General features: G+C 44.8%; 1 protein-coding gene across 6 annotated transcripts in view; it reads left to right on the top strand.

Moving 5' to 3' along the window:
- VPS13B (vacuolar protein sorting 13 homolog B) overlaps positions 1-24,241 on the top strand; it is a 1,086,122-nt gene that overhangs the window by 7,636 nt on the left and 1,054,245 nt on the right. For all 6 annotated transcript variants that reach the window (XR_015869381.1, XM_088442693.1, XM_088442694.1 and 3 more), the window contains exon 3: positions 11,134-11,277. Coding sequence is in view for 5 of the 6 variants with exons in the window: in XM_088442693.1 (XP_088298819.1) it covers positions 11,134-11,277 (144 nt within the window). In the remaining variant the exon portion in view is untranslated. The remainder of the gene's footprint in view (positions 1-11,133; positions 11,278-24,241) is intronic.

Genomic DNA, 24,241 nt, shown 5'->3' with positions numbered 1-24,241 from the left:
GGGGGGGGGGGCCCTCCTGAGGTGACACTCATGGCCTTCTGACTCTATCACACTATGGTGTTACAGTCCAACTCTGGGGATTCTGAAGCAACCTTCAGTGACTCTTTGTCGGTGAAGGGGTTCTTCCAATTTGCGTACCTGTGTTCTCCAGTCTCCATTCTTCCTCGAGGGAAGTGTTTCAATAGAGACAGAGATGCTTTCCTGCTGGTGGCTCCTGATTGCCCCAGATGTCAGGGGTACTTGGTTTTTCGGAGTCTCTCCATCGATACTCCATTCCTGATGCTTCGCTACCCAGACCTGTTGTCTCAGGGTCCTGGGGTTTGCCTTGGACCTGGGTCGTTTGTCTTTGACTACGTCCCTATAGTGGTCTTACGGCTTCCATGGCTTTGTCATCGTTGGAATGATTGGAGCACATGGATCAGCTTTTGCTGGGACCTACCACAATCTGTGGCAGCCATAATTCTTATGGTATTATACCTATCAATACGATCCTCTGGTGTCCAGGATTTCCAGATTTTCTGGCATTCCTTCCGGCTGGCTTGGGTTTCTCCCTCGGCCTGGCCTTCCTGACAGTGCAGATCTCTACACTGTCAGTATGATTAGGTTATGGAATTGCTCCGCTCTGATATCCAGTTCATCCTTTGGAGTGTTCTCTGGATTATGCCTCCATTTGTCCTCCCTAGGGTCTCCTTGGGAGTTAGTAGTGGTTCTTCGTTAACTCCGGGGAAAGTTAATGGAACCGCTGGTTGTAATAGCCATTACATGGTCTATTGCTTTGGCTTTCTCTCTTTCTATCAGGGAGTTTATATCAACCAGGTGAGTGTCGGAATTGGGAGCGTTCTCATGTGGCTCCCTCTTCTGGAGGGCATCTTGTTAGGGTGTGAGTTGCTCTCACCCTGTGTTTCTTCTTAGTGATTTTCAGGTTCCATATTATTCTGGAACTTATGGTGCGGCCATTCAGTCCCCAGTCCTCTCGGCTGGTGTGGCCTCATTGACTGTGGTCCGGCCTCTGTGGATTTATGTGATCCATTCAAGTTCCTGACGGAAATCGGACTCCTTATTGGTGGTCTGAGATTTCTGGTTTTAACAGGAAAGGATGGCCGGCCTATGGCCATATGTTGGCTGGACGGCCTCGTATGTCTTCTTCAGGGGCCTACCCATGGGTAGGGCTTTCTGTTGTTGCTGCTTGTTTTTTTTTTCTCGGGCCATGTAACCCTCGTGGGTGGCTCGCGGTGGCACCTTGGCTGGTTTGCCTTGCTAGGTGGCCACCTGGTCTTCTGTCTACACCTTTTTAAGGTTCTAGGCATTGTTTTCCTTTGCCTCTCAGGATGCTTCCTTTTTGGCGGCGGATTCTCCTCTCAGCACAGGAGCGTCCCCTCCCTTGGTTGAACTGCTTTGGGACATCCCCAAGGTCAACCCTGTGGACCCCCTATGGACCCTGAAGTAGAAAACAAGAGATATGGTAAGAACTTACCTTTGTTATCTCTGTTTCTACGAAGTCCATAGGGTCCACAGGGCGCCCGCCCTGACGCACCTGGCTTCAAATGGGCTGTGTGACTGGTCACCGGTTTTCCGTCTCCCATTTCTGTGAGTATGGTTATCGAGTGTTCCAGTTTTCTCTCTTTTTTTCTCCTCCTCCGGCCTTTGGCTACTTACAAACTGAGGTGCCTCTGGCTGGGGGTGGGGTTATGGGGAGAGTGGACCCAAGTGCATCCTGGGAGCTAAAAGCTTTAACTGCGTGGTGCCCGGATTTGGTTCCCAACCTATACCCCAAGGTCAACCCTGTGGACCCTATGGACTTCGTAGAAACAGAGATAACAAAGGTAAGTTCTTACCATATCTCTTGTTATTGTTCAAAAAAACAATTGTCTAGTGTGTATGCGGCTTTAGGAAATTGATTGATGGGGTAGTTTTGAAGGACTGTTGTGCTGCTGTAATCACATTGAAACGTCGTTCCAACCGCACATAGGTCCTGATTCAGCAGTGCACTGCTATCAGATTCCCGATTATCAGGAATATGCGCGTGTACAGGACCCATTCTGCAAGTGTTTGCAGAATAGGTCCTGCGTAGTCGCATGCAGACCCTTCAATGTCTCTGCTTGATTGACAGGCAGAGGCATTTAAGGGGCGGTGCGGGGTCAGCCGGCGTTCCTGGAAATGGGGGCGTGTCCGTCCCGTTTTCCGGGAATGACCAGTCCAGTCGACCAATGCAGTGTCCTGGGCTCGCAAGCCGGCCAGCCCGAGTAAGCTGAGGCTTACTCTGCTGGCGGCCGGGGCTGTCCACCATCGGGACCATCGACCGATGGTTGCGTTGATGACCCCGTGTGCAGCTTTGTAATTGCAATCCTTGCTGCATCACCCCCATAGCTTCAGACATTCCACAGAATTGTATTGCCGCCAAAGCCTTTTTATATTGTGGGCCAATAGCTTAATACAATGTAAAATGTTATCAGCAACCCCCCCCCCCCCCCCTTCCTCTAAACAAAAAAAAAAAAAAATCTGTTTCTGATGGTAAGATAGAAAAAAACTAGAGGGAAAGAACTGTGTTGTTGGGAGCATGTGTGAATAATATACTTACTTCTCTGTTACACCACAAACCAATGTATACTTAAACAATACGGTATATCCAAAGAAATTGAATGTTTGTCCTAAAAGGAAAATACTTTGAGGTAGGAGGTATGAGTGCCTCCTTAACCTCAGTAGTGCGGCAAAGTATTTAATTAAATCAATTTTGTATGCATAGCTTTAATAGCACAATTCTGAATACATTAAGTTTTATAATTTGCCCTATAATTGAACGATTTTAGTGTGTCACTTAAATTGGAAAATGTACACAGAGGGCCTGATTCAGAGCCGCTCGTTCGCTCCGAGCGATGTTCGCACATCTGCGCTTGCGTATGGGTCGTCATGCGCCAACCAGTCAGTGCGGTCGGAAATCGTGTGTTCGCAAAATAGCGAGTGCCTGCTAATTTGAGTGACAGGATGAGGCGTTTGTGGGTGGTAACAGGGGAAGGTGCTTGAAAACCGGGAGTGGAGATCCGAACGCAGGCGTGCCAAACGGTCAAAACGGGCGTTTAATGGGTGTGCATAATTAACAAAGCAGCATCATCGACCACGTCACTTGGTTGTCTCTTAGCCTGAACTGTTCGCATGATTGCGGTAGGAAAATCCAACCACAAGCACTGCGAGCAGTTCACACGCCTTTCGATGTACTCGATTAATCTAATAAATAGCGGAGATGACGTAGGATGCGAACGGCCAGGGGGCGTCTTTACAAAATAGCGAGCGCATGTTTCGTTCGCTCGCTCAGACATAGAGGCGTCAACAGACCGCAAAGAGCGAGCGCTCTATTTAAATATCCGGCCCCTTTTTCAGAATGAGCGAGCGCAAATAGCGTCCGGCTCTGAATCAGGCCCTGAGAACAGTCAGGGTACATAAGACTGCTGCTACTAAATTCTACTGCTCCTCACTTTACCTTATGGCAATCTATGAGGAGTGAGAGATTTATAGAGAGCAGTTTACCCTCATTTCTGCTTTTTGATGTCTTAATAAAAAGCATCGGACATCCAATGAGAGAGTTACTCCCCTGAGATAGTTGCCAATTAATAGAGGTATAGATCAGTGATTTTGTTTAGAAGGATTTTGTAACAACTTGTTAGTCCTGTAACATGTGACATCTGTTCAAGGACAACTGCAGTTTGAACTGATCTAAAACCTCAGTGTCTATTAGAAAACGAGCATAAATTATATTTTAAACGTTCCAAAATTGGTAGCACCTCTTGTCCAGGTAATTCAGCATGCAATCCCACATTGCTACCATAGAAAACATGCACGCTTCTTGTAAACAGATTTCAAACGACAGGCCTGTCTCGTATATATCATATCATATCATACAGCCTTCTCTCGCTTTGTGCTAACAAAGCCTTTGTGTGCTGTGCAAACTCTGCTGGCTCCTTATTCATCACAAAGGTGCAAATACCTAGAGACACTTAAAATAGACATTGCATAGACTCTGTATAGTCGCAAAGATATAGTGCATGTGCATAATGTTAATTGCTGAGGTTATGGTATGTATATCCTATATGGCAGTGGTTTAGTAATATAGTGTATTCGAACTATCTGACTATTATATATCGTCCTGACAACGGGCAATAGCTTAGAGAAGGGATGGGGAACCTCAGGCCCGGGGGCCATATAAGGCCTCCGGAATCATTTGGTCTGGCCCTCTTTTCTGCTAGCCTCATCTGGCTAGCAGGGTGCCTAGAATGGCACACTGCAGCCAGAATCTATGCAGCAGTGCCATCTGGAGCGTCCTTAGGGTGCCTCAGACGGTCACACCACTGCCCTTACAGCTCCCTCCGGGCATTGCTGTAATTGCCAGCGATTGTGGCCCAGCCCCTGTGTGGCATCACACGGAGGGGGCGTGGCCTGCACCAGGCCCGCGAATAATGTTACATATAGCAAAATGGTCCTTGGCAGAAAAATGGTTCCTCATCCCTTAGAGGGTAATCCAATACATGATTAACATAGAAAATAGGTCTAACATATAAAAGTGAAGTACAAACTTGATGTTGGGCTGTCCCGTACTTCGTAGTCATGGGCACCCGTTTTGCCGACACGCGTTTCGCCAGTGAGGATTGTTCACGGAGGAAATAGCACGGTAAAATACCAATATTGTTTTACTATTTAAAACTTTTTTATTGCAGTAAATTGTCTGAGAATCCTCCCCCTTTCAACTGGTGGTGTCTAACCCTAACCTCCCACCGGTGGTGCCTTATAGTGCATAACGATATTGCTGACTGATCGTCCTGCACCTTCCCGGATTGCTGGATGATCGATATCGATCATCCAGCACACCACCAACCCACCAGCGACGGCCAACCTGGTCGATATCGACCAGATTGTCCTGCATGCACGGGCGATGGATGATATTGTTATTGTCCATACGTGCATCGCAGGTCGTTGGTTGATTAGAAGGGACCAAAAAATGCACGATATGAACGACATGATCGATTATAGTTATCGATCATTTTATTCGTCCCTTGTGTACGCACCATAACCCTAACCTCCCCTTGGTGGCACCTAACCCTAAAGGGTGGTGCCGCACCCAAAACCTAACCCTTCCGGGGTGGTGCCTAAACCTAATCTCCCCCCGGTAGTGCCTGACCCTATCCAACTACAGTTGGTGCCTAGGGTTTGGCACTAGGTCAAGGGTTAGGCTACGGTAGGGGGGGGGGGGTTAGGTTTAGGCACTAAGGGGAGGGTAATGCTGGGTACATACTATACAATCTATTGTCCAATATATCGTTCCGACGTGGATCGGAATGGTATTTTGTACACATCATATAGTGTGTATGCTTGATCCGTTATTAATTGAGTCATTCCATCTGCTGTGCTGCACATAAGATGGGACGACACCACGACTGCCACATGTACCATGTAACGATACATCCCGCCGACGCATTCCTGATCGTGTAGTGTGAATGGTTATGCGATGTATCGTTATATCACATCACTGGGTCGCACTGTCGTAAAGTGTGTACTCAGCTTTGGGGTCAGGGGCTAGCTATACTTACCCCCAGAAGTGTTGCAGGATCCCCCGGAAGACACCGCTGGAGCTGCAGGACCCGTCGTAACAGGTAAGTCTCCACTCGATCACCAGGGACGTTCTGTCAACATCCTAATCATGTCGACATTTGATCAGAGTCGGTAATGTGTGCCAAGCATATTGACGTTACCACCATGTCGACATGATGAATGTCGACACAATATACCACACCTGTTATCACAAACAAAATATTTATATTGCAGATGCCAGGTGAAGGTGCTTAAATAGTTAAACTTTAGGTTTGCATTCTTGTGTAGTGATAATGACATTTGACGTGAATTGGACATAGCACTTTTATCCACGTAATATATCAGTAAAGAGACTGCCAACATTTAATATAACATTGTTACTATGATGCCTAGGTCATATCATCTTCATCCATTTAAAAAAAATATATATAAAAAAATTTCAGAACATTGTTACATCCACTCGCCGCCGTCCACTCACCTCTTCATTTATAGAATGAGTCACTGTCAGGAATGTTAGCGTCTCAGAAGTTTACATAGGTAATGGCCATGTTTCTGATACCTGGGGCCGATTGATAGTCACACGCAAAAGCGACCGCAGCAGCGTGTATTGACGGTCGCCCGTTTGCAAGCTTTATGCAAAAGGCATACAAGCGCCTTCCCTTGTGTACGGCTTAATATTCAAGGGCTGAGACGCCCTCCAAGAAAATTGCACCAGCCCTATGGCAGGCGCCAATTCTACGTCTGATCGCGGATTCCTATGCCTGCGGCTGTGCATCTGTGAACGCAGCTGCTTGCATTGACATGGCCGCAACACTCCCATAATATGCCCACCGAACGGACCATTTTTTTAAATTTTTTGCGAGCACTACAACCCAGCGCCCTGGAACGCCCGTCACTTTTCCGGCTCCTTTCTGATACCGTCTGCCCCGATCGCAACTGCACCTTTCTGCATACACTGTATGTAATGCATGCGCCGTGGGGGTCTTCAGGAATTTTTGACGCATGCGCAGTTGCAAATAATTGCGTAACTGCGTGAACTTCGGCACACTGTGTGACTGAGAATGAGGCCCCTTGTACCTAGGGTGATGGTAGCGAGTCTCTACTGTAGATGTATTTGTGCCCATACAGAGCACACGCTACTAATGACAGTAAACAGATTGTTCTGCGGAACAGAATTTTGGAGCCTGAAAGCCGTCTGAGGTATCAGATCTGTATTACTTTAGACTGGAGGAGGGAAATTGGACTTTTAAACCATTCTAGATAAGGTACTAGACATAACATTTTTAATAAGGATTATGCTGTGTGGGAGCCAAAGTAAATGTCCACAGTGAAGTGCACTCAATCCTCATTTCTGTAATAAGATAATTCAAAATTAAGATCCACTCGTTTTCTCTACTGTACCCAGAGCAAATGATATCATTTTATCAATCTGTTGCTCCCAGGCAGGTATCCATAACCCATTTGTATCTTAAGTGATTTAAGTTTTATAGTCTTTAACTTTTAAGGATATTGAATTATAAGGTACCGGATATCCGTGACTTTAAATTGAACCTGTCCTGTACAAATTCCTTCTTGTGGACATTTAAACAACTTTATATTGTACTTAAATTGTGATTACTCCAGTTACAAGAAGGTGGAATTGGAAAGTGAACTCTACGTCAGTTGGCGTAGCGTAACTTGCGTGATTTCACTCTTCACATGCCCAGAACAGTGGCCCTGATTCAGAGCCGGACGCTCTGACAGAGCGCTCGCTCTGAATCAGGGCCGGGCTATTTTTATTTATTTTTTTTTAGAACGGCCTCCTGGCTGCTCGCATAGCTGTGGGTGACCACCCACAGCTATAGCGAGCGGCCAGGAAGATGGTCGCGATGGTCAAGACCATCGCGACCATCGGGCTTGCGACGAGACCCTTGTAGTAGGGTCTCGTTGCCGCAAGCCCCAGAGAGATTTCGGCTCAAACAGAGCCGATATCTCTCCCACTGACATCACTCGTGATGTCAGTGGGGCCGCCCCCAAATGGAGGCGTTCACATGGGGACGCCTCCATTTGGGCAGCCACTCCCCCGCCCGCCAAAGGGGGTGTGCTGTCACTCAACATCGACAGCACGCCCCCTTTGGTACGAAACCCAGAGCGATGGATTGCCCGTCCCTATCCGGGTCTCGTGCATGTGCACGATGGAGCCGGCTACGTCGTGCGGATGTGCTCTGAGCCACCATCGACCCGGTTGCGAGCGCTCAGCGCTTGCGATCGGGTCTGAATCAGGCCCAGTGTGTGATGAGCAGATATAAGCCCCATACAATGCCCGTCTCCTGTGGCCTGAGCCGTGGTGGGCGGGTATGGAGTGTCCTAACATAGACAAACTACAGTGGCGTTATCACATAATTGCAACGCACATGTTTGCAAAGAGACTCAATTATGTATGGTGAAGCTGTATCTTTTGCAGGCGGCCAGGTGAAAATATAGTGGGTTGTTTCTGCTGTATTACAGAGGTTTTAGCAGTTTAGTTGATGTCTAATGGTCAATGCGATGTTGTACATAAAAGGGACTGGTTTACAATACTGTTGTGAGTGTCTTTTGTGTGTACCTAGCATAAAGTGGGTGCTTATGCTGCTGTTGCTGACTGAAACCCATCCTGCTTTACACTGTGACCCCTTGTATTTGTGTATTTAATATCTAGAGCAGAGGTTCCCAAACTCTGTCCTCAAGGCACCCTCACAGCCCAGGTTTTAAGGATATCCATGCTTGACCACAGGTGACTTAATTAGTACCTCAGTCAGTTTGATTTAACCACGTGTGCCGAACCATGGTTATCTCTAAAACCTGAGCTGTTGGGTTGCCTTGAGGACTGCGTTTGGGAACCTCTGATCTAGAGTGTATGTGTCGCCTACACTTGTTAGAGGTAGCCATTTTGTGAGCTGATGTAATAGTCGTGAGATGGTGGCCTTCGAAAATCTTAAGTAATTTTATTTTAAATCCTTTTTTTTTTTTTTTTTTTATGTACCAATTTATAGTTAATAAAAAATGAGAAAAAAAATTCCAGGAGCTCATTTCTTTTGGCGCCATTGTTTTCCAAAATTGTAGAATGCAACATGTCCTACAGATGTGTAGTCATACACTAATGTTGTAGTCTCGCCAAAATGCCCTTCTCGGGGCGCCAAGGCCCTTGCTTGCGCCCAGCGTCTTTTTTTTTTTTTTTTAAGCCAAAAATGCCTCTTGGATGCAAATGGAAGCGACAATCTGCTTCATGAGACTGCAGTGATTAATTTGACATGTAACACTGGTACATCTGTGTGCGACTGAGTCTTAGGGGGTCTATTTACTAAGCAGTGTTAGGAGACAGAGCGAATAGTGAAAAGGTGCCAGCCAATCAGCTCCTAACTGCCATCTCACAGGCTGTATTTGAAAAATGACAGTTGGGAGCTGATTGGCTGGCACCTTATCACTTTTCGCTCTGTCTCCTAATTCTGCTTAGTAAATAGACCCCTAAATCTGTATACGAAGTGCTATGATGCAGCGGGCGCGACTTTTTCCTATGCAGAGTTCCGTTGTGCTTCGTATACAGATTTAATTGGACGCAGATATACGAGTGTCGTATATCAAATTAATCGGTGCAGTCTCGTGAAGCAGGTTGTCTCATCCAATTGCAACAAAAAAGCATTTTCAGGCGAAAAGCATGTAAAGATACGCACTGCGCAAGCTGAGTTTGCCATAAGACTTGGTAGTTCAGTTGCGCTAGGCGTCTTGCACCACAGGGCGTATTGAGGCTGTGTATGAGGACACATCTCCTACATTAAGTTGCAATAATGAAGCACAGCGCAAGAAAAATAAACTATAATAAAAAACCCAGAAATGTGTGACTGAAGCGCATTCATATTCCTACAACGCGTGTTACGGAGCAGTAGGTGTGTTACGGAGCAGTAGGTGTGTTACGGAGCAGTAGGTGTGTTACGGAGCAGTAGGTGTGTTACGGAGCAGTACGTGTGTTACGGAGCAGTAGGTGTTACGGAGAATCCTGCAGAGACTGGTGGCAGTAATAATGGGGGCATTAGGTAGGCGGGGTGGCCATAAATGTTTTGTATTAAAATTGCATATGTTCTCACTGAGCTTAGAGAAGTGCGGACAGCGTCTCAGGGACTAGATGGTTTTGCATGTAACTGTTAGTGGACACAGCATTTACTGTAGGTTCATCTTCATATCCTAAAAAGGTAACTTCTACTTCCTCACGGTTTGATTACAGAAAATAGGCCAGTTAGCCGGAGTCCTTCCCTAATACTGGAAAAGGTCCAATGTGCTATTCTCTATGTTTGTAAATGAACACAGACTGCCAGCAGTAACTCGCCGCCGGATTGGTGACTCATGTATAATGGCTTCAGCTGATAACTAACAGCATTCCTTTTATTTCATACTGTTATAAGTGTTCGCTATTGGACTGTAGAGCCACCCGGTTATGTGCAGTGAGGACTCTTTTACTTCTGCTGAACCCTTAACACCATGATCTAAATATCCAAAGTATGTACTGTACAAAGATATGTCAGGAAACCAAAATAAACGTTCTCCGATGACGAGCAAAGGTCATTGTTCTGTATTTGGTTTCTGTTTATGGGGCATATGTATCAAAGCTTGATGTGTGATAAAATTGTGAAATTATATCACCAACCAATCAGCTCCTAACTACCATAAGTTAGAAGCTGATTGGTTGGTGATATAATGTCACAATTTTATCACACATCAAGCTTTGATACATATGCCCCTATATTTCAGTGGATTTTGTGTGAAATTAGGAAAAAAGAGATTTATTATTATTATGATCCTTTATTTATATGGTACCACCAGGTGTCCGCAGCGCGTTACAAAGTACATCAGCAGAAACCATATGAACAAAACAAGAAAGAAAAGTCTTACAGTACATAACATTACAGAACATGGACAAAGTTTATAAACCGCCTGCATCAGCAGTTATAATAAGAGCTGTAACTGGTTGGTGTGCAAGCAGTACCTTCATACAGAGTACAGTGCTCTGTGGGCAGCACAGTCGCTGCCCCACGGCCCTTGCTTCTGGCTAGCCAGGTGCCTGTAACGACGCCCTGCAGAGAAGAACGTTGCTGCAGTGCCAGCTGGACCTGCACATTGCAGCCTGTACAGATGTCCTCGGGAACGCTCCGGGCAATGCTGTATTTACCGGTGCTGGCGGCCCCATTGGTATGACATCACCCGATTGGGCAGTGTGGCTTGGCACAGGGCTCAATGCCGGCTAGTTACGGCGCTGGTTATAGTACCCAAATAAGCAGCCCCGGCTGAACCGAAAGGTTGGGTGACGTCGTTGATGGTGGGGAGGAGATGATGGTATAAGTGAGGGAAGGCAAGCAATTAAAGGAAGAGGGCCCTGCTCGTGACAGTTTACAGGGCAGGGGCAGAGAGACGGGCGTGATACCGTGCACAGAAAGCGAGCGATGAGTATGGAGCAGTTGGTTAGGATGAGAGCTGGATTGTTGTACTTTGTACTAGTGACTGACATCTGCCTTTTGTTAACCATGTTCTGCTCTTACATTTCATCAGGAACTAAAGCTGCCATTCACATTCCTCAGTGGGCATATACATGAGTTACGGATCCACGTGCCATGGACGAAGCTTGGCTCGGAGTCTGTCGTGATCACCATCAACACTATGGAGTGCATCCTGAAGCTGAAGGATGGGGCACAGGTAAGATGTACATTTTAGCACTACTTTGATTTGCAGTGCCTTAATAATTCCTAAACTTTTTGTTTATTTATGTTTTATGATTGTTTTAATGCGGCTTCAATGGGCTGTTTATATTGCCACGCTGTGGTGCATACTTCATAGATAGAATTAAGGGCCTGATTCAGAACCTGCCGCAAGTTTGCAATCTGCGCATGCGTACAAGACGCAGAGCGCGTGCGCAAACCAGTCAATGCGATCGGTAAGCGTTTGCAGCCAGTACACAAATGTTCCGCAAGCACGAGTGGCAGGACGTGCCGTTTGTGGGTGGTGACAGGGGGTGGTCGATTGGTAACGGAGGTGTGGTGGTGCGAATGCAGGCATGTCTGTGCGTTGGAACGCCATTTCAGGGGCGTGCATAATTAAGACTCATCGTCAGCATACACGTCACATGGCTGAATTAAACACCGCAGCACTCGCAGTGCTTGTGGTAGGGTATAGTCAGCCACAAGTGCTGCGTATGGGTCCGATGTCAGCCGATGTTACCGATTTGTTTAATACACTTCCTGGAGATGACGTATATTACTAAGGGAAAGTGGGCGTCTTGTGTCAGGCTGGTGGGCGTCTAATTTCACACCGCGATCGCACGTCAAAACATAGTGGGCGTGCTAATGTCTTGCTGGCGATCGCGGGACTTGCATACTTTGGATGCGGACAGTTGCGTGCGAGCGCAGCCCTGCGACCGGTTCTGAATCAGGCCCTAAGGTCAGCTGGTTATCCACACACTGTTAAAATATGACTAGAGCAGTGTTCACGCAGCACTTTATTGTCTGTGACCTGTTTTGTTGTTTTGCGTGGGTAGGAAGCCTGTGAATACACTGGTCTGGCAATTCCTATGCTTACAGCTTATTGGTGTGGTTCTGATTTTTGAGGCGGGCATATCAGATGGTATATGACAATCTTATGGATATGGTTACATTACATCACACTCTTCTTTACCAGCACAGTCTTTAAGCACAGTCACAATGAATGCTTTGCATTTTACACACACAAGTCCACCTGGCCCTTTGCTGGCTGGTGCCTGTAGTTCTCCACTTCATACATGAAGGTCCACCTGGCCCTATGCTGGCTGGTGCCTGTAGTTCTCCACTTCATACGTGCAGGTCCACCTAGCCCTTCGCTGGCTGGTGCCTGTAGTTCCACAGCTTCACACATATCTCACATAACTTCTTTTGCACTCTGCCTCTCCTTTTGTCTCTTCTAAGACAATATACAGAGTGTCTCATACCCAGTCTGCCTCTCTCTGCTCCCCTTCTCTTTCACATGGGACAGCAATATACAGACTTTTCTATTGCAGCTATCGCACTCTCAGCAGCAGCCCATCTCTCTCTTACAGGAATGGCTCCTATAGCCACACTGCTACCACAGTGACCCCCCCTTTAATGGCTGCAGGGGGGCTTTTATGCATAAGGGACTCCTCTGGTACCTTAACAGTAAAAGCTCCTGGGAAATTCCTCTTCCCCCATCTCTTCAACACATATACTTGCGTCTCTTACCCCTCTCATGGGTGCTGAACACTTCACTGGGCGGCTCACACTGCAACCTTCCAGCTCTTTCTCTGTGGTCTCTCACAGACTTTATCTCAGTGGTCTCGCTCCAGACCTATTTCTCCTTTGGCGTTAGATGGGCATCGTGGCAGTCACCACGGCCCTGCCAATCTCCCCCTGCCAGGGGAGCACAAGGGCTACATTTCTGCTTCCATCTCTGACGCTTCCCAAAGATGTCTGCATATACTGCTAATACTCAATATGTCTAAGACAGAGCTGATCGTCTTCCCACCCTCCCACATAACCTCACTTCCCACTATTTCTTTATCAATTGATGGTATAACTATCTCATCTAGCCCCAAAGTGTGCTGTCTTGGAGTTATCCTGGACTCAACCCTCTCCTTCAAACCACATATCCAGAACCTTTCACAGTCCTGTCGTTTCCATCTAAAAAATATTTCTAAGATCAGACCCTATCTCACCCAGGATGCTACAAAAACCCTCATACACTCACTGGTCATCTCTAGACTGGACTACTGTAACCTCCTCCTATCTGGCCTCCCCAAATCCCATCTCTCTCCTCTCCAGTCTATCCTTAATGCTGCTGCACGGCTTATCTTGCTCTCCAAACGCTCTAAATCTGCTTCCCCTCTCCTACAAGCCCTCCACTGGCTCCCCTTCCCTTTTAGAACCCAATTTAAGGTTCTCACGCTCACTTACAAAGCCCTCACCCAATCTTCCCCCATATACATCTCTGATCTCATCTCCCTTCACTCTCCTCTCCTCTCTCTTCGTTCAACGATGCACGCCGCCTTTCATGCCAGCTGATTACTTCCTCCCACTCCCGCCTCCAAGATTTTGCCCGCACTGCTCCCCACCTCTGGAACGCTCTCCCACTCCCCATCAGACTCTCCACCTCTTTGCAATCCTTCAAACGGGCTCTCAAGACCCATTATTTCATCAAAGCCTTCCAGCTGTCATTCTAACTCCCTGATACATACACCTTCCTCCCCATCTGTGTCACCCCTGTTTGTCTTCCCCCCTCCCCTTTTAGAATGTACGCTCTTATGAGCAGGGCCCTCTAACCTCTTGTACTTCTCCCTACTTTAGTTTCATCTACTTCTTACTCACCACTAGGGCACCTAACACTTGGCTGCTTATGCTCTGTTGCTTATCTGGGTGTTATGGTCACTAATGTAGCAATATATATAATCCATGTCCTGGTCCTGTATTGTATTGTTCTGTAAGTCGGTTGTCTACAACTTGTTTATGTGCTTTGTAAGGCGCTGCGGAACATTTGTGGCGCCATATAAATAAATGATGATAATAATAATAATATGTTGTGGACGCAGCACTAGTAAGATCTTATTATATACTACTGCTGTTGTGATTTGAGCCGCTGGCCTGGGGTGGGTGGTCTGGCAACACTGGAACCCAAATGCGTTTGTTTGTGAGCTGCAATTCTAATGATTGGAACATGTTCAGCTGGAGGGTCAGTATGCAAGTAGCCAATTGACACTTTATATGGTGCCACAAGAGGTCCGTAGCGCCTTTATGAAGTACATAAACAGAATGAGCAAGACAAAAAAAACAAGTGACTTACAGTACAAAACATTGCAGGACAACTACAGCCATGGCCAAAAGTTATGAGAATGACACAAGTATTGGTTTTCACAAAGTTTGCTGCTTCAGTGTTTTTAGACCTTTTTGTCAGATGTTACTATGATATACTGAAGTAACATTACAAGCATTTCATGAGTGTCAAAGGCTTTTATTGACAAGTACATTAAGCTTATGCAAAGAGTCAGTATTTGCAGTATTGACCCTTCTTTTCAAGACACCTGCAATTCGCCCCGGCATGCTGTCAATCAACTTCTGGGCCACATATTGACTGATTGCCGCCCATTCTTGCCTAATCAATGCTTGGAGATTGTCAGAATTTGCTGGTTTTTGTTTGTCAACCCGCCTCTTGAGGATTGACCATAAGTTCTGGGAGTTTCCTGGCCATAGACCCAAAATGTCCATGTTTTGTTCCCCGAGCCACTTAGTTATCACTTTTGCCTTATGACAAGGTGCTCCATCATGCTGGAAAAGGCATTGTTCATCACCAAACTGTTCTTGGATGGTTGGGAGAAGTTGCTCTTGGAGGATGTTTTGGTACCTTTCTTTATTCATAGCTGTGTTTTCAGGCAAAATTGTGAGTGAGCACCCTCCCCTGGCTGAGAAGCTACCCCACACATGAATGGTCTTGGGATGCTTTACTGTTGACATAAGGCAAAAAGTGATAACTAAGTGGCTCGGGGAACAAATCCATCATAATTTTGGGTCCATGGCCAGGAAACTACTCAGACCTTAATCCCATTGAAAATTTGTGGTCAATCCTCAAGAGGCGGGTGGACAAACAAACAAACCACAAATTCTGACAACCTCCAAGCATTGATTAGGCATTAATGGGCGGTCATCAGTCAGTATGTGGTCCAGAAGTTGAGTGACAGCATGCCAGGGCGAGTTGCAGAGGTCTTGAAAAAGAAGGGTCAACACTGCAAATATTGACTCTTTGCATAAACTTAATGTAATTGTCAATAAAAGCCTTTGGCACTTATGAAATGCTTGTAATGTTACTTCAGTATACCATAGTAACATCTGACAAATAGGTCTAAAAACACTGAAGCAGCAAACATTGTGAAAACCAATTCTTGTATCATTCTCAACTTTTGGCCATGGCTGTACATGGATTATAAACATTTCCGCATCAGCGGTCATAATACTAAATAAGCAGCTGGGCGGCAGAACGGAAGGCATAGGTAATGTAGGCAGGAGGAGAGTATGGTATAATTGAGGGAAGGAAAGCATATGAGGGAAGGGGGCCCTCTTTGTGAGCGCTTACATTCTAAAGGGAAGGGGCAGACAGACAGGGGTGACACAGATGGGGATGCAGTTAGTATAAGAGCTGAATGCCCTGCAGTACATCGCTTTACGTGCAGAGCATTGGACTTTATTCCATTTTCTCAGAATTCTATTTTCCGGGCAGATTTATCCGTTTTAATTGCTCATGTTTTCATTTCCAAGGTGAACTAATGACAGCTTAATGGAATATACCCACTGATCTAAAATCGAACGCCCCCCTAGAAAATGCAGCTTTACAACATACCTGTATTTTCTGAACATGGCATGCACAAACACACGTATGATCACTGTGCGATTATTCTTTCTTGCTCACTATACACCTAATGCTGATGTAAGTGTGTTGGTATGTTTAGGTATGATTCATAGATGCTGCAATCTGGCTTTTGTTTATTTATATAAAAGAATAAAATCTGTAAACTTGCAGGAAAAAAGAAGAATTTAATAAACACACTAAAGTATACACACATTAACTGAAGTACAAATTAACCCTTGTGAGGTAGAGAATATACATTGCAAACGCCATTCAGGCAGGGACTGATGTGAATGATTATACTCTGTGTAAAGTGCTGCATATTATAAATAACTGTTAGTGATAATAAAGAATGCTCTAGCTTAACATAGTGGGGGGGGGGGATTCAATTCAATGCGATGATGAATAGCCACGGGAGGAGCTCCGGAAGCTATTCAATTTGCTGCGCTGTTTGGGCGGGCTAAAGGATTTCTTTTCGCACCCCCCTGGGGATGCGAGGAGAAAACCGACCAAAGTGCCAGCTGCGCGGCTGTTTGCCGGCTTAGCGCCACAGCGGGGCCGGCATTTTATTCGTAGAATGCCGGCTTGCCGTCTTAGCGCAGCGTGGCATGCACTTTAGCCGGAGAATGCCGGCTTAGCGCAGCGTGGCCGGCACTTTAGTCTGTTCTCGTGACTAAACACCCAGGTTAAGTCGCGAGAACTGGCATTCCCGACCAGGCAAACAGCGCTGTGTATTGAACAGATCCGGAAGCTCCCTCCCGCTGCTATTCATCATCGCATTAAATTGAATTCCCCCCAATGTGTCTTGTCTGTGTTTTTAATTCATTCACTGATCCCAGGAACGTTGTCTTGCCCTGTACATACCCCTTGAAATGTGGAGGTTTATTTTCACGCACCACCTCATTTCTGTTTAGTTGTTGTTGTTAATAATAACAACAATTAATAATATTATCATTAATAATAATAATAATAATAATAACTCCTACCCTGGTGGACCAGTATCCCTTGCATGTTAATGGACGTCCCAGTGGTATGCCGGCCTGTGTAATCCTATGTGTGCGCTCCAGCACTGATGGAGACCTTTTTACTTCTGCGTGTTTTGTTTGTGGAATTCTACTTAACAGAAATGAAACGCGCAGTGCTTGTCCAGAGAGCGTCTTTTGGCCAATTTTTTATTTGGTTTCGTGTTCAGGGGGGAAAAAAAAGCTTAGACATAAATATTTTTAAACCTTTTTTTATTTTTGGATTCTGGTCTGAAAAAACCATTTGACAAAATCCGGTGGCATGATTTGTATAGTGCCAAAAAGATTATTGTCGGAACATGACCTAACTGGAAATACATATGTGCGCGTTCAGCAGGTAATAAAATATTTGGAAAATGGATCAATGCGGATTGTGTTCTGCGTTGTCATTGAGGTCAATTTGTGAGCTGCTCCACGTGGGCCAAATTCCTCTATCCTAATAATGGCAGCACTAAACAGGCAGTCCCGCTAACCTGCAATCTGTCACCAGCTTCTGCCTCACCCTGTCTGTCTTGCTCACTTGATTGCTGTACTGGAAAACCAGTTTTATTTTTTATTATTTTACCTTTTTTAAGTAAATAGCCGCTAAATCGCCAAAATGTTGCGGCTCCCTAGAAATCGCCGGCTCTTACGTTTACCCTTTTATCTTTGACACCAGCATGTGTACCTTGCTCTTAGTAGATCTATTACAGCATAGGTTAACAGAAACAAAAGTGTACCTATATTATCCTTGGTAATATTTAGTCATCTATGTACAGTTTTGCAGAAACATATTTGGCTCATGTGAAGTGTGAGGAATATATTGATCGTCATGGCGATATATAGATATATAGACACTAGTTTTAACGTGTCAATTCGTTTTAAGGCAAAACCAGGTTGTTTTTGTGTTCAAAACTAATTGTCGCCTTAAATCTAGCAGCTATTATCGCCGTAATTGTGCCGGGACCAGCAAATCGGAGCCTATGACATTTGGGCCATAATAGTGTTTTGTGTTTTTTTACGAGTGTTTAAAGTCTAATTACAGGCTTTCCAGCACTCGTCTGATGCGTATCCATTGTTAACTTTTTAACCTCAAGTGTAGCATTAAACAATTTAGCTAAATGTGGGGTGATTACACCCTCATTTTTATTTTATAATACAGTGCCGAGAAGAATTTATGTACCAGAGCGTTATTTTTCTATTTTCAGATAGGTATTCTTTTTATTTATTTCTTTTCTTTCTTTCGCCTTGGCGGTTTCATTCTATAAAAAAGCCGTTGTTTTAAGCATTGTACTCTTCCGTCTGATTAATAGGATATTCACAGGAGTAGTCAGAGCATTGTAATATTCTTGGGGCGCTACCAACCGATTGCCAATCTGAGTATGAGTGCTCGCAGCAGAAGTTACCAGCACCCACCAGCCGGAATAGACACCATAACAAAATGTGTGAACGGCTTTTTATATATGATGTTCATATATCCTGCTTGTTCATTAGGTTAGAGTTTCAGGAGGTCTGCAAATGTAAGCGATATGATCATTAGTCACTTGGTTTTATGTGTTTTGGTTCTTACGCCCGTTGATAGGCTTTTGACATCAAGTGAGGAATTATGTGAGCGGGCACTGAACTGATGAAGATTTAAGAATGTTACCTTCGAACAATATACAACTTCTGTACCCTTCAAGACATCCATAATAACCTTTATAACATTTGAGTTATTGAATCAGGGAATTTGTTTAATTCTTACATCCAGTTTGATTTTTTTTCTAAGACTATTTTTGATTTGTTCTTCTTGAGCACTTAACTTTTTATTTGTTATTTTGTAACATAGTTTACCTAACTTTCTCTTAAACATTGCGTTAGCGCTGCTGGAAATGTATTTAATTATAACTTTATATGAGGATTAAAAATAAGTTTTTTGCTTTGGTAGAGCGAGTTATTGACATCCGAAAACACTGGCTTTAGGTAAGTAAGACCTGTTTCAGAGCTGCACACAAAACTGCTGCATCTGTAGACGCTTCGTGTGCATGAAAAAAGACGGTAACTTCAGCCCGTATTCTAAGTCGGCCATATCTATGTGACTGCACCGCTTCTATATATCCGCTTGTTAGAGCAGCTGTCATCACTCTCGTCATGGATGTACCAGCACTATCCTGGGGACAAACAATAAGCCTGAAATTGATGCATCTTTGCGCACCCTTACCTCTGAATAGGCCGCAGTTCTGTCTACACGCCCAAAGCATGATTATGCTAAGTGTGAACGCCCCATTGCCGCCTGGTTAACCCATTTAACCATAACAGGAATTTCTGACTTCCGTGTGATTATGAATAGCCCTGTAGATTTTTGCAAAAAATGGTAATCTTCGCATCAGACGTATGAGCAGTGCTAAAAAAAAAAATGGCTGATGCGGCTGCTTTGCTTGCGGCTCTGAATCTGGCTGCTTATACTTACAGTACTTTTATTAGGAGTCAAATATAACTATCAATTATCACTCTTGCAGGTGCCAATTCATTATGTAGTTAGCAGAGCTCAAGCAAAAAGTTTCACCGGGAGAATAAAACGCTTGTAGTGGTCCCGCTAGGCTGTTTCAGCCGGGAGCCCAGCCCTGCCCGATTTTGAAGTCGCTGAAATACACCCTGCCCTTATGGCGAGGCCCCGCTGAAACAGCCTTTCTCACCGGCGGACTGCAGTGTTCTGCAAGGAAGAAAAGTGAAACAATCGCCGGCAAGTGAATAGATGCTGTGTGTATGCAGGGAGAGCTTGGGGGCAATCCAGCATCTCCATGAGTGCTGGGCACGCCCCCATCAGTGATGAAAAGGGGGTGCGTCTTAGGGGGACGCACCCTTTTCTAGTGACCAAGCCCCTTTTATCGGGCGCACGCGCGTGCAGGGGAGTGCCCATCTGTAATATTTGCCCTGCCCACCTTTAGAATGAATACTACACTTGTGTATGGAGTTTTGAGACTCCAAGAAAGACGACATACTGGGTTTTATGCACAGCCCTGTTATAAAAGTCATACTCTGTAGAACTCTAAGCCAAAAAAAAATGGATATTTTGCATTGCTGCTTAAAACGCAAGCAGAACCACTATATATGAAAGTCCTATAACAACGGCTGTGTATTGCTGATCTGAGTAATATTCTTGAAATAACTGGAGTGTTTATACTTGGCTAAATATGTCTGCAGTGTTCTGTCACTGCTGTGGTGCAGGCCGCCATATCTGTGTACACACTTAATAGACATTGCAGCCGATTAGGTGAGCTATACACACTTCACAATCGGTCACTTGAAATGCCAGGGCCAGACATCACAACTGGGCGGGCATATAAATTTGCCCACCCAGTTGTGCTGTCATTGTTGGCGGGTCCCTGCAGCCAGTGTATGGGCGGTCGGCGAGTCCCCCCGTACACAAAGCCAGACGCACAGATATATCTGCATGATATATCGGCATTGGCTGTGCTGCAAGGCCGACCTGATACGTCTGAACATCCTTCAAAGACATATCGGGTGCACACACGCGCTGATCTGCTACGATATATCGTTCATTGTATTTCCTATAACTAAACAGGCTTGCTTTTGCCGGAATGCATAAATGTGGGCCGGTTGAGTCCTGCACAAATGCCTGTGGGTGACCCTCTCTAAAGATGTTGGGTGTAGCTTTAGCTGGCAGGAATGGAGTGTGCAGATAATACATTTACCTTTTAGTTTTTAACAGATCTGCTTAACTCTAGACAGTTGTGCATAGTTCTTATCTCAAGTGTTAAGGTGGGTGCACATTAGATGATAGATATATATATATATATATCTATCGCTTGGACTGACATATTGTCAAAATTGCCTAATGTGTATGCACTACGTTGGGCCATGTGCGCTCCCCGTTTTGTCGTCAGTCGCTTAATCTGACAATGCGACTGACAGTGCCATGCGGGGACCGGGCACCGAATTGTGTAATGTCGACCCGTCGCTGGTGCCGTCGTCCGTCACAACGCTGGGTACACACATCGTTTAGTGTGTACCCAGCTTTAGGGTCAGCTGTAGAATATAGGAATCATGTCTAAGGGTGTTTTCTTTACAGTTAAAGGACTGAACGTAAAATATTGGATAACGTTGTAATGATGGAGTTAAAAAATGTTGTGGGCGATGACTGATATTTGAACAATAGCTTGTACTTTACTTCATATTAAATGTACATATTATGAGTGAGATGTACTAAGCTCTAGAAAGTGATGAATTACAGCCACTCAGCTCCTAACTGTCATCCTGCAGGCTGTGGGCCTCATTTATCAACGAGTTTTGTCACTTACAACGAGTGATAAAACTTGTTACATATGATAAATGATGCTCCAGCCAATCGGCTCCCAACTGTCATTTTTCAAACAGATGACAGTTGGGAGCTGATTGGCTGGAGCACCATTATCATACGCAACGAGTTTTATCACTCGTTGTGAGTGATAAAACTAGTTGATAAAAGAGGCCCTGTGTCTGAAAAATGACAGTTAGCAGATGATTGGTTGGTACTTTATCACCCTCCAGTTTTTCACTTTCTAAAGCTTAGTACATACGCCCTTATGTAAAGTGTCTCTGGTTCTGTCAACATATGGGATATTTTACATATATGGGGGGGATGTTAATTTCTGCATGAGGTGAAGTCTGGAATCGCCGCAAAGCTCAATTGCGTTCAGTTACGGTAATGCTGACATCGCAAAACTTGCGATGCCTGCAGAGTGCAATGTGCCGTTCCGGAACGGCCCATAGTGTCTGAGTCGGGAATTGAATTCCCCCTAAAGTTAGCAAGGTTGATTAATTTTATTCTTCTACAGAGTAGCGGTTTTAAATTAACCAGATTAAGACTAAACACAACTTCATGTGTGGATGCGTTTCTCTCCATTCTGCTTCAAGTCCCCAATCTGCACCACTTGTAATTGCCGTCTTTCAGCCAAGAGACGGCAGATAGAAAGCTTTGTGAATCATCCTGTTGTTCATTTGTCAACGTTAATTCATAACAATTTTGTGTTTTTGTTTTTCTAAAGCTGGAAAAATGTTTCTGTAATGTTCTCCTCTCCCCCCTAACCTGCCCGCGGCTTCTCCGTTCCTCTCGCAGCCTCGGCCAATAAACCGGAGCATGTGTATGAATGACAGCGCTTAGCCATTGTGCCTACACACCTTCCCTTCGCCATTTAAAGATGGTGAGCTTTTATTAAAATTATTTTTTTTATTTAGGGCTCCGTCCAATGGGAAGTGGCACGTTGGACAAATATTTTCGTAGGTGGTAGCGCAGCTTCCAGCTGGTTTACTCTCAATCGGAACTAAACCAATTTGTTTTCAATTAAAAGTCCTGCTACCATCTGTAATTATTATTATTAGTACTACTAGTATTAGTATTATTACAGCAGCCTTTGAACGATACAATGTCACTTATTTGTTTTTGCTTTTTAGCAGCTCAACGGTTATTATAGTCCATATAAAATCGTGACTTGCTGCACTTTGCCATTAGTATTAATTTCCGTTTCGGTAAGTCAGGAGGCCGTTATTGATGAGAGTACTTCTCGTAATTGCAAATTTAATGAGACCCCTTGCGGTAGCAGAAACACACAGTCCTATTCTGCTTCTGATGATGAAGTTGACCCGTAATGACACATACTAATAGTTTGAAATGTTAATCTAACATTTTTGTGGACTAATGGGGCGACGTTTTGGCCTATTTAGTTATCCGATAGCTAAAGGAAAGCAAAACCAGCTTCACTTCTGTGCCCAAAGTTGTTTAACTGAAGCAAATCTGGATGGAAATGAGTGGTGGTCTATTTCCTCTTCTTGGCCCATCTTCTGATTTCACGTAAATCTTCTATAATAGCTGAGCAGTTAGGTACTGACTGACTGTCGTAGAATTCCGCTAAATTCCTTTAATAGATGGGCATATTTGTGTAGGTGTAGGGTAACGTAACTTTCTAAACCTTACCAAACATGTCTCTCTAGCTTTGAAGAAAAAAAAATAAAAAGTACTTTTAAACAGTAATGGCATTTTTGTGTTTGCGATGGTAATTACCGTATGACGAATGGTGGAAAGTTTTCACGTCTAGTTTAGAAGACGACGAGTTACTGTAATGACAAGTAAATGGTTTCAATGTTTGCTAATAATGATGATTTCCTCTGGAGGCTGGCAATAGCCCTATCCTTTTTGGACTGGCTTGTTTACTGACTGGTTCGATGAGCCATGTGCAATATGCTTTACATTCAGAGGTCATGTGGTTCAAACTTTTTAAAATGATGTAACTTGTGTGTGTGTATGTGTGTTTATGTGTGTGTGTGTGTGTGTGTTTATGTGTGTATGTTTGTGTGCGTGTGTGTTTGTGTGTGTGTGTTTATGTGTGTGTGTATATGTGTGTGTGTGTTTATGTGTGTGTGTATATAATATATACTGTAGACAATTGGCGTGTTTTAATAATGTACCTCTGTCAAATTCGTACTAATTAGCACGTCTACTGATTTAGTTTGGCAGAAGTGCTGTTGAGTATATATTTACTTAATAAGTGCTATATATCATACACTTAATAAGTTATTAACTTATTAAGGGTTCATTTTTGTCGAAATCCAACTAACCTACCAGTATGTTTTTGGATTGTGGGAGGAAACGCACGCAATCGTGGGGAAATCATACAAACTCCACACAATAGTCAGGAATTGAGCCCAAGATCTCAGTTCTGTGAGGCAGTCATACAAACCACTGCCCCAACCGTGCTACACAACCGTACCCTTAGTTCCGGAACATGAGCGGTGCGAAAACGCACAAGCAGATGGGGCGTACGCTCAGCCCTGCATCTGCTCCTCATTTAACTGTGAAGAGCACTGTTCACACTGCAATGAGGTGCAAAATAGGTTATGGATACTCACCGCAGTATCCGATACCGGGGCTGCTATATTTTAGGCATGCTGCTCCTAATTGCAGCAATACCCCTAATATGGAAGGCGAGTTTAAAGGTGCCCATCCAATAGAAGACAGGCAAAAGACTGCAAGATTATGACATTGTAATTGTGCAAACGTTTGTCAGTCTGTGATGAGCCTGCACAGAACGAGCAGTTGTTCATTGTAGGCACAATCAGTCATCTGCAAACATGCTGAACCCAGGGCCGCAACTAGGGGGGGGCTGGAGGTGCACGTGCACCGGGTGAGCCGCTGTACCTGGTGCCAGTGACCTCCAGCCCGGCGCTGCAGAGAGGCTCCAAGCCGGACGTCCGCTGGTAATATTTATTACCAGCGGGCGCCCGGCTCCTTCTCTGCAGCGACGCGG

This window comes from Taudactylus pleione, unplaced genomic scaffold, assembly GCF_031769625.1.
Source record: "Taudactylus pleione unplaced genomic scaffold, aTauple2 ptg000314l, whole genome shotgun sequence".
In the NCBI taxonomy this organism is placed as follows: Eukaryota; Metazoa; Chordata; class Amphibia; order Anura; family Myobatrachidae; genus Taudactylus; species Taudactylus pleione.
This window is presented reverse-complemented; position numbering and strand designations above follow the sequence as displayed.